This window comes from Hylobates moloch, unplaced genomic scaffold (genome assembly GCF_009828535.3).
Source record: "Hylobates moloch isolate HMO894 unplaced genomic scaffold, HMol_V3 SCAFFOLD_19, whole genome shotgun sequence".
In the NCBI taxonomy this organism is placed as follows: Eukaryota; Metazoa; Chordata; class Mammalia; order Primates; family Hylobatidae; genus Hylobates; species Hylobates moloch.
The window spans coordinates 7,678,300-7,695,791 of record NW_026652294.1 but is presented as its reverse complement, the minus strand read 5'-3'; the positions used below and the strand labels follow the sequence as shown (position 1 = coordinate 7,695,791).

General features: G+C 46.6%; 1 protein-coding gene across 1 annotated transcript in view; it reads right to left on the bottom strand.

The window, feature by feature from the left end:
- Window positions 1-792: 792 nt before the first annotated feature.
- MYO18B (myosin XVIIIB) overlaps window positions 793-17,492 on the bottom strand; it is a 256,961-nt gene continuing 240,261 nt past the window's right edge. The window contains exons 39-40 of the mRNA XM_032139582.2: window positions 3,727-4,969; window positions 793-980 (exon numbers count right to left, since the gene is read on the bottom strand). Of these exons, the coding sequence (XP_031995473.2) occupies window positions 3,739-4,969 (1,231 nt within the window). The 3' untranslated portion in view covers window positions 793-980; window positions 3,727-3,738. The remainder of the gene's footprint in view (window positions 981-3,726; window positions 4,970-17,492) is intronic.

Genomic DNA, 17,492 nt, shown 5'->3' with positions numbered 1-17,492 from the left:
AGGAGAGAGGCCCTCACAGCTCTCAGAAGGAATTTACCCAGCTGACCTTGAATCTGGACTTCAACCCTCCAGCTATGGTGCTTTGTCACAGCAGCCCTAGCAAACACTAACACAGCAGTGATCCAAATGGGAATTCCCTCCCACGGGTGGGAGCTATGATTGGCTACACCAGAGGGGTCCTGGGGATGGAGACAAATTTGGGGTAGGATATGGAGTCTATGCTAGTGGAAATTTAAATAAAGGCAGCATTTGCTACCTAAATGTGGGCACACATATGCTAGCTTCGCCTTGGTAAAAAGGGAATAAATTCAAGGTTCTTGAATGTTGATGTGGGTGCACATTTGTAGGATGCATATATATCAGTGTGTCGCATGCATTCGGGGTGTGTGGGCTCATTTATTTGTTCTTTGGCTCATTCATTCATTCATCATTCGTCAGTTTCTTGAATGCTTGTACACACTTATACATACACAGGATAGAGAAATGAATTGGCAAAGGAATATAACAGACAAGCATAGGGATTAAGGGAGCATGGAGGAGGAGCATTTGTTTCAGTTTGATATATCAGGGAAGACTTCCTGGAGGAAGTGAGCTGAAACTGGCCAGGTGAAGAGGAGGAAGGCCATGGCACGTAGACATGTAGGAAGAGAAATAGCAGTATACACCCCAAACTACACACAGTTTGGGTTGGTTCTATTCCTTCTAACAGTCCTACCCCTATCTGCACCCCATCAACACTCTGGAATCCCAGGTAGCAAGGCCATAGAGAAGGCACAGATGCCCAGGAGTCAACACTTTATTTTGTTCAGGCCAACCACACTGGGAGCCCAGCATCCCCACAGGATATGCCTCTGTGGGCTCATCTCGCCTCTTGAGGGTAGCCATGCTGGCTGGCTCTGGCCACCAGGGAGGCCTGGCCAGTCTCTCTGTCTCCAAGTTATTGTAGAGTCGGGAAGTCTTCAAGGGCAGCTTCAAGGAGGCTGGAAGCAAACATAAGTCAGAGTTGATGAATGGGACAAAGGATGGGTAAGGTTTTTTTTCTTTTTCTGGAGGCAGGGTCTCACTTTGTCACCCAGGCTAGCGTGCAGTGGTGCAATCGTAGCTCACTGCAGCCTTCAGCTCCCGGGCCCAAGTGATCTTCCTACTTCAGACTCCCGAGTAGCTAGGATTACAGGTGCATGTCACTACACCCAGCTAATCTTTTATTTCTTGTAGAGGTGGGGTCTCACTATGTTGCCCAGGCTGGTCTCCAACTCCTGGCCTCAAGTGATCCTCCTGCCTCAGCCTCCCAAAGAACTGGGATTACGGGCATGAGCCACTGTGCCTGGCCAGGAAGATGGGTACATTTTGATAGAGACAATGGGGTGGAGAGCCTGGAATTCTGTATACCCAGGTGGCGCTACTGTAGCAACTCCACAGAAAGGGATGGCAGAGTGTAGGCAGCAGAAGAAGAACAAGTGGGGGAAAAAGTTGGGATAGATTTCCCAAAGGTCCAAAAGTTCCAAAGTAACCTGGCATTTACTGCATCTATGGGGTGCCATGCTCTATTCCAGGAATCTCTCAGATTCTCATGAAATCCACAGCGTTACTTTAGGTAGTTGGTATTCTTACCCCTGTTTTCCAACTGAGGACATAGGAGCTTGGTGAGATTGCATCACTTGCCCAGGGTCCAACGGCTAGTTACAGGGCAGAACTGAGCTTTGGGGGGTCTTGCTTGGTTCCAAAGCCCACCATGCATTTGCATCGTTGGAGGTGCTGCATTGTATAGCTGAAAAACTAGCATCCTTGGAGAAGAATCTTGCTTAGGGTAGGGAAGGGGACTTGAGTTTAAAACGGAATGGCAGAGACAAGATGTTCTGTGACGACTTCTGCTAAGGACTGTTCCCCTCATGGATGTGTGGCCCTTTACTTGGCCTTTGAAACTGCTTTCTGTGTCCCCGCGAGCATAATAATGTAAATGAATATCAGATCTTTACTCGGTAATTGAGAGCAGAGAGAAGGCCATGGTAAGTCAAATTAGTTTGCTCTGATATAGTCCAAACCTGTCTCCACGGAAGGGGCAATGGCTTTTTGATGGGCTGAGGCTGTCTCTCGAAGAAATAGAGGATGTGTGGCTCATTTGGGTCAAGGAGGCCTGGGGGTTGCAGCAGGTGCACCCTGAGAGCCATGTGCAATCGCTCGACCATCTGAGCCTTGAGCTGCAGCGAGTTCTGAGATTCAGTGACTGGGAGATTGACGAAGGCTCATAGGCTATCAGGCAGCTATAATTTCACTCACGAAGATGCCTGGAATGTGTCCCTAGGGAAAACTTTTAAAGATAAATGTAGGGATTCTAGAGCTGGAAACCCAATTATGCCCTGGTGATTCTGTACAAGTGACTTTAATCTTTCTGATCCTCAGTCTGTCAACCTGGTAAATGGGAATAAATAATATTCACCACCGCTTGGGGATATCAGGGGTACTAAATGACTGTCTGATGTGTCCACTCAATAAATGTAAGCCTTGGTTAGCAATGAATTCTTTTTTTTTTGAGACGGAATCTCGCTCTGTCGCCCAGGCTGGAGTGCAGTGGCGAGATCTCAGCTCACTGCAAGCTCCACCTCCCGGGTTCATGCCATTTTCCTGCCTCAGCCTCTCCAGTAGCTGGGACTACAGGCACCCGCTACCACGCTCTATTTTTTTGTATTTTTAATGGAGACGGGGTTTCACCGTGTTAGCCAGGATGGTCTCAATCTCCTGACCTCGTGATCCGCCCGCCTCGGCCTCCCAAAGTGCTGGGATTACAGGCGTGAGCCACCGCACCCGGCCTGAATTCCTCTTCTTACCTTGACTCCAGATGAGTGGCAGGATGAGTGCTAGGAGGGGGAGGAAGGGCAGCAAGTAGTTACTTCTCCTGCATTGTTGCTCTGTGATTTTTGTACTTGTTCCCTCCCCGCTCAACCCAGGGCCTCAGTTTCTCTCCATACGTAATGCAAGTGGACTCCACTATTCTGAAGGTCTCTTCCAACTTGGCCCTTTGCATGTCTGTGATCCCACCACGGATCTTCCATCATTATGTGGACAGAATGCCATCACAGCTCCTTCAACCCCAGGTGGAATGACATTAAGAAAAGAAAAATGACAGTAGGGCGAGGAAACTTTAAACATCTGGCACCTTTTTTTTTTTTTTCTGAGACAGAGTTTCGCTCTTGTTGCCCAGGCTGGAGTGCAGTGGTAGCGCCCTCAGCTCACTGCAACCTCCGCCTCCCCGGTTCAAGCGATTGTCCTGCCTCCGCCTCCTGAGTAGCTGAGATTACAGGCACCCGTCAAGACACCCGGCTAATTTTTTGTATTTTTAGTAGAAACGAGGTTTCACCCTGTTGGCCAGTCTGGTCTCGAACTCCTGACCTTAGGTGATCCACCCGCCTCAGCCTCCCAAAGTGCTGGGATTACAGGCGTGAGCCACTGTGCTCAGCCACATCTGGCACCTTATTTAGCGTCATCCCACAGGAACCTCTTACTTTCTGATGTGTCTGCATTTCGAAGTACAAGGAAATAGAGGTACCCAGCAGAGGGCTTCTGAAAAGCTTTGCATCCAGCAACACATGACTTCAGCTAAAACCTCTAAAAATCTTGGTCTCTAGAGAAATCGGTTGTGGCATTAAGGACAGTAGTGGCACCTGCTCTCCCCAAGGCTGCAAGGTGAACTCTCATTCCCCAAGAATAGCCCCAGCTTGTTGCATTTACCTGAACTGGTTCCTACTTCTGGAGATATTTTTTCATTATGCTCGCAACATCGTCGTCTTTCCTCCCCGTCCCTGGCTCTCTGTGCTCGGGGGACGTTCGCTCACCACCGTCACCTGCAAGTCGTGGGATTCCTGGTCGACTTTTGACGCTGTCAGCACTTTTGAAGGACACGATGGAGCTGGAGGATGAGGACGAGTCGGACAGGTGAGCAGGATCCTCCTTGGGCTCCGGGCTCTTCTTCAAAATGGTCTTGATCCCCGAGAGAAAGGAACGGTCAGCCTCTTCTGTCTCAAAGTGGATGCTTGAACGCTGTGAACCGTCTTGCCCACCTTTGGCTGCTCCAGCCAAGGACGTAGGTGTCTGGGGCTTCCGGATAGCTGGGAGGAAGTCATCGAAGTCCACTTTGGTCTTGCGTTCGTAGTCAAGGCTTGGGAGTTTCCAGCTGAACGGGTCACTGCCTAGAGGTTCCTCCATCAGGTGGGCGAACTGGCGGTTCTGGAAAACCAGCGGCTCCTTTCCAAGGTCTGGACAGCCCGCATCGTCCACAGAGGACTCCAGACACCGCCTCCGAGGACGCAGTGTGGGCGACAACAGCGTGTCCCTGGGTGTGGTCGGAGAGCTCAGTTTTCTCCCCGTGCTCAGTCTGGATTCTAAGAGGGACTCGCAGGAACTGAATCGGGTCTTCGCCTTTTCGGGGAGTAGGGTTGTGCCCCCAACACCGTCTGAAGAGATGCATTTGAGGCTGGTGGACCTCAAGAGACCACCAGTGGCCCCTTCGATTTCCAGGGGTGACTTTGCCCCAACCCTCAGCGAGAGGTTTCCCTCGTCACTGCCAGCCCTGCCCCTCCTTAGTGTGGAAGCCCCAGTCGTCTGGTAAATGGGGAGAGTGGGCCAGTCCTCCAGGCCCAGCGTGGACCCCTGGCCTCTCTGTGCTCTCTTCCTCCGGAGCCCTTCCACGAACTCCGAGAGGGCCGCTGAAGGACTAGGCAGCTTTTCCCTCGACAGCGGGGATGTATTTGTACTCCGAGCCAGGGGAGAGGAAGCAGCTTCTAATCTCTCTGTGGACTTTCTCTGGACGGCAAGCCCTTCGCCATCCCCAAAATGACAGTACTTTTGCCGGCAGACAAAGTGGGGAGAAACAGGCTTGTCTCCCAAGGTCTTGCTGCGGACATCGGTGGACCGGGCTCTGCTCAGTGCCAATGCCGACTGGGTCCTCTCAGTGTCCCCAGCCTCCTGGTTTATCCTGTGCCAAGAAGAAAAATGCAGTCTGCAGAAATTGTGCAATTCATACAATTTGTGCAATCGGTGTGAGAGCCCCTAAGCACAGGCACTAATATTATTTTTCTTTGAAAATACCATCCCTACCGCACTCTCAAATGAACCATATGATTTAATGTGCAAATTCAAGCCACGTAAATGATTTCTTGTTGCTTTCTGAATGCAATTTCTGTCTATAATTAAACCCAGCTAAGTACATTTGAGTAGATTAAAACTGCAGCTAGGACAGATGAATTAGATTTATGAGGCATCATATCTGACATGATAGGACCTATCGTCCCAGAGCTTACTGTGAAGTAAGTAGTTTGCTTCTTCAAGACCGGAAGGCAACATGCAGTGGGCTGTTTGTTTATTTGGGGCCAAGCCCAGAGGACAGTCCCACCAAGTGGGGCTTCTGAGAGTCAAGACCCAAATATGTGTCTCCACGGCATGCCCCATGACATCCCTGATTGTTTCATGGGGTGACGGTCTAGGTAAAATCTTTTTCCCCCAAAAGGGAAAGATTCACATGAAATCAACTTAAAACCAAGACTATACACAAGAGGACAGACGGTTTCTATTCTGGGACTACACCAGACGTGGCTTTTATGCAGAGGGAGTTTGTGGCAGCAGCGCCAAAAACACTTTGCCTCTGAAAAGTAGGAGCCTCACAGTGGGACCAAATTATAGACTGTAAAATAAATGGCATCATTCAAAGGAGAGAGACTGGAGTCCATCAACCTTTCCTTTAATAAATAAAATCTATTTGTCCTCTCTCTAAGAGAAACGACCCCATTCCCTCCCCCCAGCAAAGTTATAATTTATTTTTAAAAAAACTAAAAAAGTTGCCAAATGTCAGAGTGTTGACATTGCAGATAAAACCACTGTGGGCTCAGGCCTGAAGAGATGCTGAGGGCAATGCACATGTGGGTTTCCAATCATGGGGTCCCTGCCTCTGCGTTCTTTGTTGCTGGAACTGTAACAATCAGGACGATTGTAGGATTCAGAACTCTATGTATAAAGGGTGACTGAGATTCTGCTACAAGACTTTGAGGAAGACTTCTTGCTTACCCAGTTGGGTAACACCACCTCCACTCCTGATCACACAGGACAATTTAGGAGAAATAGAACTGACCACCATGACCCAATGGGCTTTTGAATCTGGGAAGGAAGCCAAGCCAAAGCTCCCTTGAGGTGATGCCATGGAAGGCACAGGAGGGAATGGCTGGGGTAGGACAGCAGTGCCTTTCCCAGGGAAATAGGTGGGGGCTGAAATAGACTCAATGTTTGTCTCCCCCGAAAATTAATATGTTGAAACCTAATCCTCAATGTGATGATATTAGGAGGTGAGGCTTTTGGGAGGTGATTAGGTCACCAGGGTGGAGCCCTTGCGAATGAGATTAGTGCCCTTATAAGAGAGGCCCCAGAGGGCTCCCTCACCCCTTCCACTGTGTGATGACACAGTGAGATGGCCATCTATGAATCAGACAACAAATGTAACTGCCAGCACCTTGATCTTAGATTTCCCAGCCTCTAGAACTATGAGAAATACATTTCTGTTGTTTATAAGCCACCTAGTCTATGGTGTTTTTATTATAGCAGCCAGAAGAGACTGTGACAGGCATCTAGACCCTGCCTTCCCGAGCGCCCCTGAGGACAGAGCTTCAATGATCCCACAAACCTATTTCCTCCAGGTCTGGCAGGAGCTCCCCAGGCTGGGGGCCTGTGTGAGGTCACCATGGCAATGATGGGCCCGGCTATAGGGCTTCATGAGGACAAGGCATAGAGCTGGCTGTGATCATCTGCCTCTCCTTACTCCCCATGTCAGATGGGTGGAGGAGGGTTGCAGTAGCGGTCTGGTGACGGTAAGACTTGGGTGTCAAGGTGGCAATGTGGAGGAGCTACCTCCTTTCTCTCTCTGACGATCACCCTCAGTCCTTCTCCTGTGTGATCAGGCTTGCTATTCTTGCCCTCTTGCTCACCCTGCTCCAGGACGCTGGTCTCCTGGGACAGGCCAAGCCCTCCCTGTTTCTGGGTCTTGCATGAGTGGTTCTACCTGGAGTACTCCTTCCACTCCCCGACCCCTAGTCACGGTACCTTCCTCCTGGGGCAGCTGGGACAGTGAAAGAAACGCCCTTGATACTGTCTCTGGCACCTAATTACCCAAATAATGGTTAGTGGTTATGATGAATAACTTATAACCAATAATAAATGGTTATTAATCATTAATAATTAAAGGCAATCATTATTACTATTTAATTTCTGAATCTCCAGAACCCAACCCCACACTGGACTCAATAAAAGCCTCAATTGAAGTTCAAAGAGGGATGCACAGAAGAATGAATGGGCAAGTGACCTTCTGTCTCACCGTAAGAAGAAGAAAGGTTGGTTCCTATGTGCCAACGTGGCACAAGCCACACGTTTGCTCAGAGCAGCTCCCTCCTTTCCTACTTCTTGTCTGTTCCCATCATAGCTGGACATGGGCTGGAAGAGGAGATGGAGGGCTCCTTTTTGATTCCCTGAAGGCATATTTGTCAACTTCATTGCTTTGGAATCCCTCCCCGAATACACGGCAAGATGGCATTCACACGCCTGTATTTTTTTTCTTCCTTACTTTTTATTAATAAACAGCTTAGAGCTGCCAGGGGCAGTGGGCTGCCGCAGAACTGACAAAAGTCATTTCCATCCTGTCCTGGCCCTGAAAGGAGGCGGGTGTGATGAATGAGTGTCTTGGATGCTCTGTCTCATCCATCGCCTGCCACGTGAGGAGGGCAACATTGAGGGCTCCTGTCACTGAATCTCCCTGGACTCTGCCATCCTGCTCACCCTAGCTCCCACTGCCAATGCTGACTGCAGACGCCAGGGCAGGGCATGAAAACGGAGGGTGAAGAAGTCCCAGGAGGAGGAGGAGGGGGGAGGAGGAGGAGGAGGAGGAGGAGGAGCAGGAGGAGGAGGGAGGAGGATGAGCCAAAAAGGGGGGGAAAAAAGGCATAAAAGTAGGAGGAAGGAGAATCAAAGACCACAAGTCTGAACTGACAGTGTCTTGCTGACTCTCATTTCTGCACCTCCGGAATTGGCACTGAGCCCAGCATGTAGTAGATGCTCAGCAAATGCTGTCGAATTCAATCAAGGTAGATGAGAAAGAAGAGGTAGTCAGGATGAGAAAAGTGGAGGGAGGGCAAAGAAATGTGGGAAGAAGAGAAGGAGGGCTAGAGCATGAAAGAAGAGGAGGCAGTTTAAACAGGAAAGAAGTTGAAATGAGATGGAGAGAATGAGGAAGGAGATCCAGAAGGGCTGTGGTGATGGAGAAGGAAGGAAGGAGACTTAGGCAAAAGCAAGAAGGAGAGGGGAACATTGCAGAGGCCTTTTAGGTTGGCAACTAAGGATCTGCCATCTCTGGCTTTAACAAAAAGGCGAGATAGGCTGGGGTCCATGGCGAAGTAGCCAGCTGCCCAGAAATGGGGATCTGGAGGTCACCGTCTTGAGTGCTGGCAATCAGGTACAGAGGCCATAGGTTTGCTGGGACCAAGCCAGGAAGGTTCCCAGCTATGCTGGCACAGGGGAAGATCCACTTGCCTTCCCTGGGGCCCTTGAGGAGCAATGCCTTCTACAAGGCATGGAAGCCAAGATGTCCCAGCACAGCCACTCAGGCCCAGCCTGGCTGTCATGGGGTCTGATGTCTTGAGATTGGAGTGACCTGAGTCCTACCTTTCTGAAATGGTCTGATGCCTTTGAAACCTCAGCTGGTGAGCTTAAAACAGGAATACAAGCCATGTAGTGTAGACTCCTGGGGGGCTGGAGAGGAGAAGTGGGGGTCGAGTGAGGAGAGAGAAGGAAGAGAGGGCAAGAAGGAAGGAAAGATAGAAGCTGCCCATGGCCAAGTGCTTCTTCCTGGCTCTCCCATGCAGAAACCCACCTACGTCTCTGCAAGTGCTTTTTCTGTTTCCTCTCTGCACCACCTCTCAAGGTATAAAGTTCCTTGCCTCCAGTCCTTTCTGTATAGAGACTGAAGAATGTAATCTGAAATCAGATGCCATTTTGTAGGCTTTGGGATAAGGATCCCAAGTTCTGCTGAGTGAGGCTGGATGATCATCCCCATTCCTGTTCCAGCACTGGACACTTCAAACACGTCCTGTCTGACTTCATCCGGGGACCAGTAAGAGTCTTTTTTTTTTTTTTCTAGCTGTCCTCATAGGACCACGTCGGGGTGGCTCAGATGGAACTCTCCATCATCATCATGATGGAGGGATGTCAGATAATCAACATGTTACCGCGCCTGCTTCCCAGAGCCTGGGCCAGGGAGAGGGATGATGTATAGAGGGCTCTCAGAGTCACTATGAGACAGGATAGGCAGGGGCACTGTTACTCTTCAAGGAGAGGCTCCAGAAAAGCCTTGGACACTTCTGCTGCCTGCCCTGTCGTCTGTCCAAAAAGGAATATCCTTCTGGTATACCTGCTATGGGAAAGAGCCAGAGGATAGTCCTTGAGCACCCAGCCACAAAGATGCCGGGGCTGGTTCTGTAACTTAGTGGATGAAATAGTCATTGGTCACAACTATAACTTAGTGGATGAAATAGTCATTGGTCACAACAGCTACCCCTGACTAGATACCTACTGTGCGCCAGGTGCTGTGCTGGATACCACGAATATAGGAGAGAGCAAACGGATGGCTCCTGCCCTCATAGCCACCCTGAGAGATAGGGATTATGACCTCCAGGCACAGAGAGACTGAGTAACCTCTGCAAGCACATACAGCTGGCAACCAAGTCTGGTTTCACCACTCACTAGCCATGTGACCTGGGGACCACTGCCTAACTTCTCTAACCCTCAGCCTCCTTAGCTGAAAAATGGGGGAAACCAGACTGGCCTTGCAATGCTGTGGAGATAAGAACTGCATGAGGGCAGGATTTTTATCCATTGTATTCACTGCTACCAGTGTCTATAGAACAATGTCTTAGGACACAGTAGGTGCTCAATGAATTTGTGCTGAGTGAGTGAGGGAAGCACCAGGGCCCTAACACATTGTAGGTGCTCCATAAACATGTGTTGGATGCATGAGTGAATTGCCGGTCCTCAGGCACATAGTAGGTGCTCAATAAAATGTATGTTCAAGTTATGAATCATGCTCCAGTGCTTGTCACATAGTAGGTTCCAATAAATACTGGACGGATTAAATGAATTGATGAATAAGGGTATTTATATGAAAATGCTGTAAGTATGGGTTGCTTCAAGTTATAGAATTTTGTTAGGTAAACTAGGACACGAAAACTCAGGAATACTGAAATTTCCATTCTTTCTAACCTGCAAGGCTAAAAGCAAAAAAAGAGCTTCAGATGCAGAGAGACCTGAGTTCAAATCCCAGCTCTGTCTATTCCAAGCCAGGTATTTTTTCTTTTCTTTTTCTTTCTTTTTTTTTTTTTTTTTTTTGAGACAGTCTTGCTCTATCACCCAGGCTGGAGAACAGTGGCACGATCATGGCTCACTGCAAACTCTGCCTCCAAGGTTCAAGTGATTCTCTTGCCTCCGCCTCCCGAGTAGCTGGGATTACAGGTGCACACCACCACGCCAGGCTAATTTTTGTATTTTTAGTAGAGAGAGGGTTTCACCATGTTGGTCAGGATGGTCTCAAACTCCTGATCTCAAGCGATCCACCCACCTTGGCCTCCCAAAGTGTTGGGATTACAGGCGTGAGCCATGGCGCCCGGGCCCCCAGGTATCTTTTGAAGCCTGAACTTGCACAGGTGTAAGAGTGAGAATGACACTGCCCTAGGTCCCAGGGTCTTGTTAGAAATGAGAGATGATGCATGCCATATGCATATTCAGTATTTAAGAGTGGAAGCCACTTCTACCTCCATTACCCCCAGTACTACCAGTGAGGCAAAAGACACTACAGTTAAACTTTCATACATTACTTATTTATCTCAAAGTTAATCCTTTGACATAACAGTATAACATAAATTTTAAAATCTTAACACTTGTCTGATTGCTTTTAATGACCTCTTTCATCAGTGCTAGAGAAGTCCCCAGATTGAGGACAGATGTTCAAGAGTAAACAATTCCTATGTATGAGCCTACTGTGAACAGCACAGAGAAGGGAAGTGGAGACTGAAGTGGCTGGTTCAGCCTCAGAACGAGCTAGTGCCTGAGACAGTGTCTCCTGCTTGGACCATACCCCTTCCCCTTTCAGATTACCTTATGAATGGGGCCCCATCATTTTATCTCTAGTGTCAGCCACAGAAGCAGATGCTCCATGAAAATTGGTGAAGAACAAAGGAGGAGGCATCTATATCTGCATGTATCGTATGCAGCATCTCATCAAGCTAAGAAGCATCACCCCATCAAAATCAAAGGCATCATCCCATCTTGCAAATGAGGAAACTGAGGCTCAGTGGTGAGAAACCATCTGCTCAAGGCCATACTGCTAAGTGGCAGGGCCTGCATTTGAACCCTGGTGGGCCAGATCTGAATCCCATTCTTCTTCTTCCCTACATCACACACCTGCTGGGCAGAAGGCTGATGGGAAACTCAACCAGTTGAACTTACATCTACACGTACATATTTTTCAAAATCCACTGCGATGTAATGAACCAAGGAAGTCCAAGTCAAGGAGATGCTGGATTTACTGTTATTAGACTTGATCACACAGCAAAACAAACAAAACAGAATTCCCAGGTCTGAGTGTGGTCAGAGCCTGGGCCAATTGTAGCTACAGGAAACTCAATGCAGGTTTAATGACACCGTGAATCATCCCCCAAAGTGTGCTGTCACCCCCCATTCTTCATCCACTCCCTGAAATTAAAGAGGAAATTAAAAACATATTGATGTTCTTTAATACTGGTGAGGCGTGAGATGGGAAACCAGATGCTCTTTGAAGATGACCTGAATATTTGGTAACTGATTCCAAAATAACAACAGAGAGTCTGTAACAAAAGTTGATATGGCACCCAGGATTATGCATTATGCAGGGAACGGGAGGCACTTATTAAGCCACTGTGGTGTACAGGTAAATACCACATCATTAGAGTTATCACGTATTATGCCTTTAGGTTTTGCAGGCTTTACTCAAGTTTACGCTCACAACAGTCCTCTAAAGCAGATACTGCAATCTTCCCAAGTCAGAACAGAGGCTCAGAAAGAATCAGTAATTTGTCATGTAATAAGTGGGAGAACATGGATTTAAACCAAGGAATCCTACCCCAGGCCCATGGCTCCCAACTGCTCTACTCTACTGCCCTTTATCATCCCATTTTATAAATGAGGAACCTGAGGCTAAGACAGGCAAATGGGCTTGCTGAGAAGGAGCAGAGCTGAGACTCCCACCCTGGTCTGTCTGTCTACCTATAATGTTCTGAGCACACAGCGGCAGAAGTTGGGCTGCCCTGCCCTCCTGGGGAGAGCACTGTAGTTGTTGAGTCTGGAAAAAAACCATGGAGAAGGGTCAGCAATGCAAGAAATTCCAGAGAAACTGTGAAGCACAGACTATAAATGCAGCAGGAGATTGGCAAGGGAGACAGCAGTCAGTACTGGTGCCTGGGTGCACAGCCTTCCTTTCTTTTTTTTTGAGATGGAATTTCATTCTTGTCACCCAGGCTGGAGTGCAATGGCGCAATCTCGGCTCACTGCAACCTCTACCTCCCAGGTTCAAGCAATTCTCCTGCGTCAGCCTCCCAAGCAGCTGGGATTACAGGTGCCCACCACCACCACATCCAGCTAATTTTTGTATTTTTAGTAGAGATGGGGTTTCACCATGTTGACCAGGCTGGTCTCCAACTCCTGACCCCAAGCGATCCGCCCATCTCAGCCTCCCAAAGTGCTGGGATTATGGGTGTGGGCAACCATGCCCAGCCATGCACAGCCTTTCTTGACATGGTGGGTTGAGTCAGGCTTTGGAAGAAGGGTAGGATTTCAATGGTGGCGATGGCTCAAGAAAGACACTCCAGGCAAGAGCAGAAGATTCCTCCTATTGATTCTTAGCTTATTCAATCTGCAAAACCCTTGACAAGCAAGGGCTGATATCTAAACCGCACAGGCAAGAAAACTGAGGCTTAGGAAGCTCCCCACCCTAGCTGAGAGGGAAGTTCAAAGCAAGGAAGATGCTGCGGTTTGGGGGAAGGACAGCCAAGGAAGCAGGGAAGTGAGGAGGAGGTGACATTAGCATCAATCTATCCCCATGCCTGGCCACTCCTGACATGGGGAATAGAGTCAGGAAACAGACACGGTGAATATCCTACATTCCTTACAATATGGCAGTTTTTATGAGACAACGTCGCTCTCAAGGCTTGCTTGTTCTCTCTGATGCTTAAGGTCAGGGCCGAGTCTTTGACAATTTTACAAACCAATCCATCGAGCTGCCCTGAGTGGACAGCTGCCTCTATGCCTTCTGTGGCTCAGTAGAATTTGCCTTGTCTTCACCTACACATTCTTACTGGCTACCAGGGACTAAGGTCAGTGATTTTTGCACAGAGTTGCCCACTCAAGTCACCCCTGGAACTCTACACACACCCCCAAAAAAACAGTTAAATTGGAGCTGGGTGGTGATAAGGGAATCATTCTCATTTAAAAGAGATGGAAGAGTAATGCAAGATGTTAATAATAAGAAAAACAGAACAGGGAAAAAGGATATATGGGAGCTCTCTATGCTTTCTGCTCTTTTCGTGAAAACCTGAAACTGCTCAAAAGTAAAAAGTCTATTATTTTTCTTAAAAGAGACTAAAGAAGCATAATCAAATATAATGAGTGTCCTTAATAGAATCATTCTTTGAATCTTAGCACCACGCAATATATCTTTGTAGCACACCTGCACATGTACCCCCTGCTTTTAAAAATTAAATTTGAAAAATAAATAAATAAGGGATAATATAAAAATACAGTGATACAGGACAGTTTTAGGATAATTGGGTAATATAAAAGTTGAGATCTTAGATAATGTTATGGATTTGTTAATTTTCCTAAGTGCGATAGTGATACGTTAGAAAATGTCCTTCTTAGAAGAAAGATGTGAAACTGTTTAAGGAGAGCTGTTGTGATGTTGTCAACTTGTTTTCATAAGCAGAAGGAAAGGAAAGGAGAAGGGAGAAGAGGAAGGAGGAGAGAGGAGGGGAGGGAGGGAGGGAGGGAGGGAGGAAGGAAGGAAGGAAGGAAGGAAGGAAGAAAGGAAGGAAGGAAGGAAGGAAAGAAGGAGGAAAATGTGTTTAAACATAGATGTAGAGGAGGAGCTAAAGATATAAATAAAGTCAATGTGGAAAATTCTAACACTATCAAATTAAGGTAGAAGCTAATAGTTGATAGTTTCCTCTGTTGTTAACAAATTTAAAAAAAGAGGGAAGAAAGAAAAAGGAAGGAAGGAGCAAGGGAAGGAAAGAAGGAGGGAGGGAGGGAGGGGAAGGGAGGAAGGGAGGGGAAGGAAGGAAGGAAGGAAGGGAGGAAGGGAGGGAGAGAGGGAGGGAGGGAGAGAGAGGAAGAGAAGTAGGAAGGAAGGAAGGAAGGAAGGAAGGAAGGAAGGAAGGAAGGAAGGGAGGGAGGGAGGGAGGGAGGGAGGGAGGGAGGGAGGGAGGAAGGAAGGGAAGGAAGGAAGGGAAGGAAGGAAATTAGCCTAATAAGAAAGAATTAGGAGGGAGTCAGAGAGGAAGGAACTGACACTCTGCAGGTGATTCTGATAAACCATTATTCTATATTTAAAGAAAAACCAGACAAACAAACATTTTCACTCACCCTTTAATGTTCAGCCCAACTGTAGGCTTCCCCCAGGAAGCCTTTCCGCTCTCTGGCCTGGGTTGGGGCCTCTCCTGGCTCCCACAGCCTCCTGTGTCCCCCTCTGTACTGTTGTTATCTATTTACTTATTTGTATCTCCCAGCAAGACTGGGAGATACTAGAGTTTCTGGAGTAGACCATGTCTTTCTTCTATGAATCCCCAGCATCAGGACTGCCTCAAAGAAAGCTTGTAGAATGGAAAGAATGAAGGAATGGAGGAATTGAAAGATGGGAGATTGTGGAACTGCAGAAAGAATGTGCAAAGGGCTGCTTCACCTGGGCTGAATAATTCAGAACCCAGTATCCCCACTCACCGGTCAGTCACATCCACTTCTCCTGGCTGAAAAACAAGATTCAAAACCCACTTCCAGTACACAATCTAAAGTGAGTTCTCCAGATTTCTAACACCAAGCCAAGAGCCTTGTTTCATTTCTACAGGATGTGATCAATTTCTAGGATATCAAATTGAGAGGGAGCTGCAGCCTCATCTGGTTTGAACCCCTCATTCTACACCTAGAAAAACAGAGAAGGGAATAGAACTTCCCAAGTCACACTCTGATGAGATGCTGCAAGTACTGGCTCTACAACTCGATTCTTTTACCTTCTGCTACAATTTTCACAATGTTTTGAAGAACATAAGTCTAGATTTGTAGAGTAATTAAAATCTACTTGGCTTGTAGATTCAGTTTGGATTCAACATATTTAAGTGAATTTAATGCATCCCTTCACTTTCCATGCAGAGACATTGTCTCACCAGAGTATGGTGAAATGGCAATAGTGACAGAAAATCTCAGACTAATTCATAAAAACGCCTAGTTCCCCATGAAGATGCAGCTTTAAGTGAATGGAAATTATGCATCCATTAATATTTCCTTGCTTCCATCTTGAATCATTTATTGAGTGTCATGAAGACAGCTGCCTGTCAGTACAGAGATGAATAGTGCTTGTCTTCAAGTAACTTATATTCTAGAGGGGGTGGTAGATGCACTAAGTTAGGACTGGAAGAAAATATAAGTGAAAGTTCATGTTTCCCTAGGTGTAGAAAGTAAGAAAAAAAACTTTCAAGTTCAGGGGTACATGTGCAGGTTTGTCATACAGGTAAACTCATGTCACTGGGGTTTGTTGTACAGATTATTTCATCACCCAGGAATTAAGTCTAGTAGCCACTAGTTATTTTTTCTGATCCTCTCCCTCCTCCCACCCTCCACCCGCTGATAGGCCCCAGTGTGTGTTGTTCCCCTCTATGTGTCCATGTGCTTTCATAATTTAGCTCCCACTTATAAGTGAGATGATGTGGTATTTGGTTTTCTGTTCCTGTATTAGTTTGCCAAGGATAATGGCCTCCAGCTCCACTCATGTCCCTGCACAGGACATGATCTCATTCTTGTTTATGGCTGCATAGTATTCCACAGCATATATGTACCACATTTTCTTTATCCAGTCTACCATTGATGGGCATTTAAGTTGATTCCATGTCTTTGCTATTGTGAATGGTGCTGTGATGAACCATACATATGCATGTGTCTTTATGGTAAAACAATTTCTATTCCTTTGGGTATATACCCAGTAGTAGGATTGCTGGGTCAAATGGTTTTTCTGCTTTTGGTCTCTAAGGAATCACCATGCTGTTTTCTACAATGGTCAAGATGGATTAAATACTTAAATGTAAAAGCCAAAACTATAAAAACTCTGGAAGACAACCTAGGCAATACCATTCTGGACATAGGAACGGGCAAAGATTTCATGATGAAGATGCCGAAAGCAATTGCAACCAAAGCAAAAATTGACAAACGGGATCAAATTAAACTAAAGAACTGCTGTACGGCAAAAGAGACTATCAACAGGGTGAACAGACAACCAACAGAATGGGAGAAAATATTTGCAAACTACGCATGTGACAAAGGTCTAATATCCAGCATCCATAAGGAACTTAAACAAATGTACAAGAAAAAAAAAAAACAAAAAACAACCCCATTAAAAAGTGAGCAAAGGACATGAACAGACACTTTTAAAAAGAAGGCATACATGTGACCAACAAGCATATATAAAGAAGCTCAACATCACTGATCATTAGAAATGCAAAGCAAAACCACAATGAGATACCAACTCACACCAGTTAGAATGGCTATTATTAAAAAGTCAAAAAATGACAGGTGCTGGCGAGGTTGCAGAGAAAAAGGAATGCTTATACACTGTTGGTGGAAGTGTACATTAGAAAAAACATGTTTATTTATGTAAGAGAATAAAAGCCTAGCTCAGCACTCAGCTTCCAGATGTAATAGCTTGCACCAGAGCTACTTGGAAAGCCACAAAAGTAGAATTCAAATTTAAGGACAGTGGAAAGCCATCAAAGCAGCCACGACTCAAAAGGCCAAATCCTGGAAAGAGGGAAATACACTGAAGGTGAATACAGTATGACGTGGCACTTTCCCTGAGAGTCATTTGCTGACCTGAAAGAAGAATTAATATGGAGAGCTTATACTTCCAGATGCTATATTGGTTCAAGGATGGACACACAGAAAAGTGAAATAGAATAGACAGACGTATATACATAAGATCACTTGATTTATGACAAATTCATACTGTTGTGTAATGTGGACAATATCGTTTCTCTAAAATATATGTGCTAGACCAACTCGATATCTATATGGAAAAGAGTGAGCCCTACCTCACACCACAAATACGTATCAATTCATGATGCATTGTATATCTAGATATAAAAGGTAAATCAATACAATGTCTACAAAAAAAATAAGAA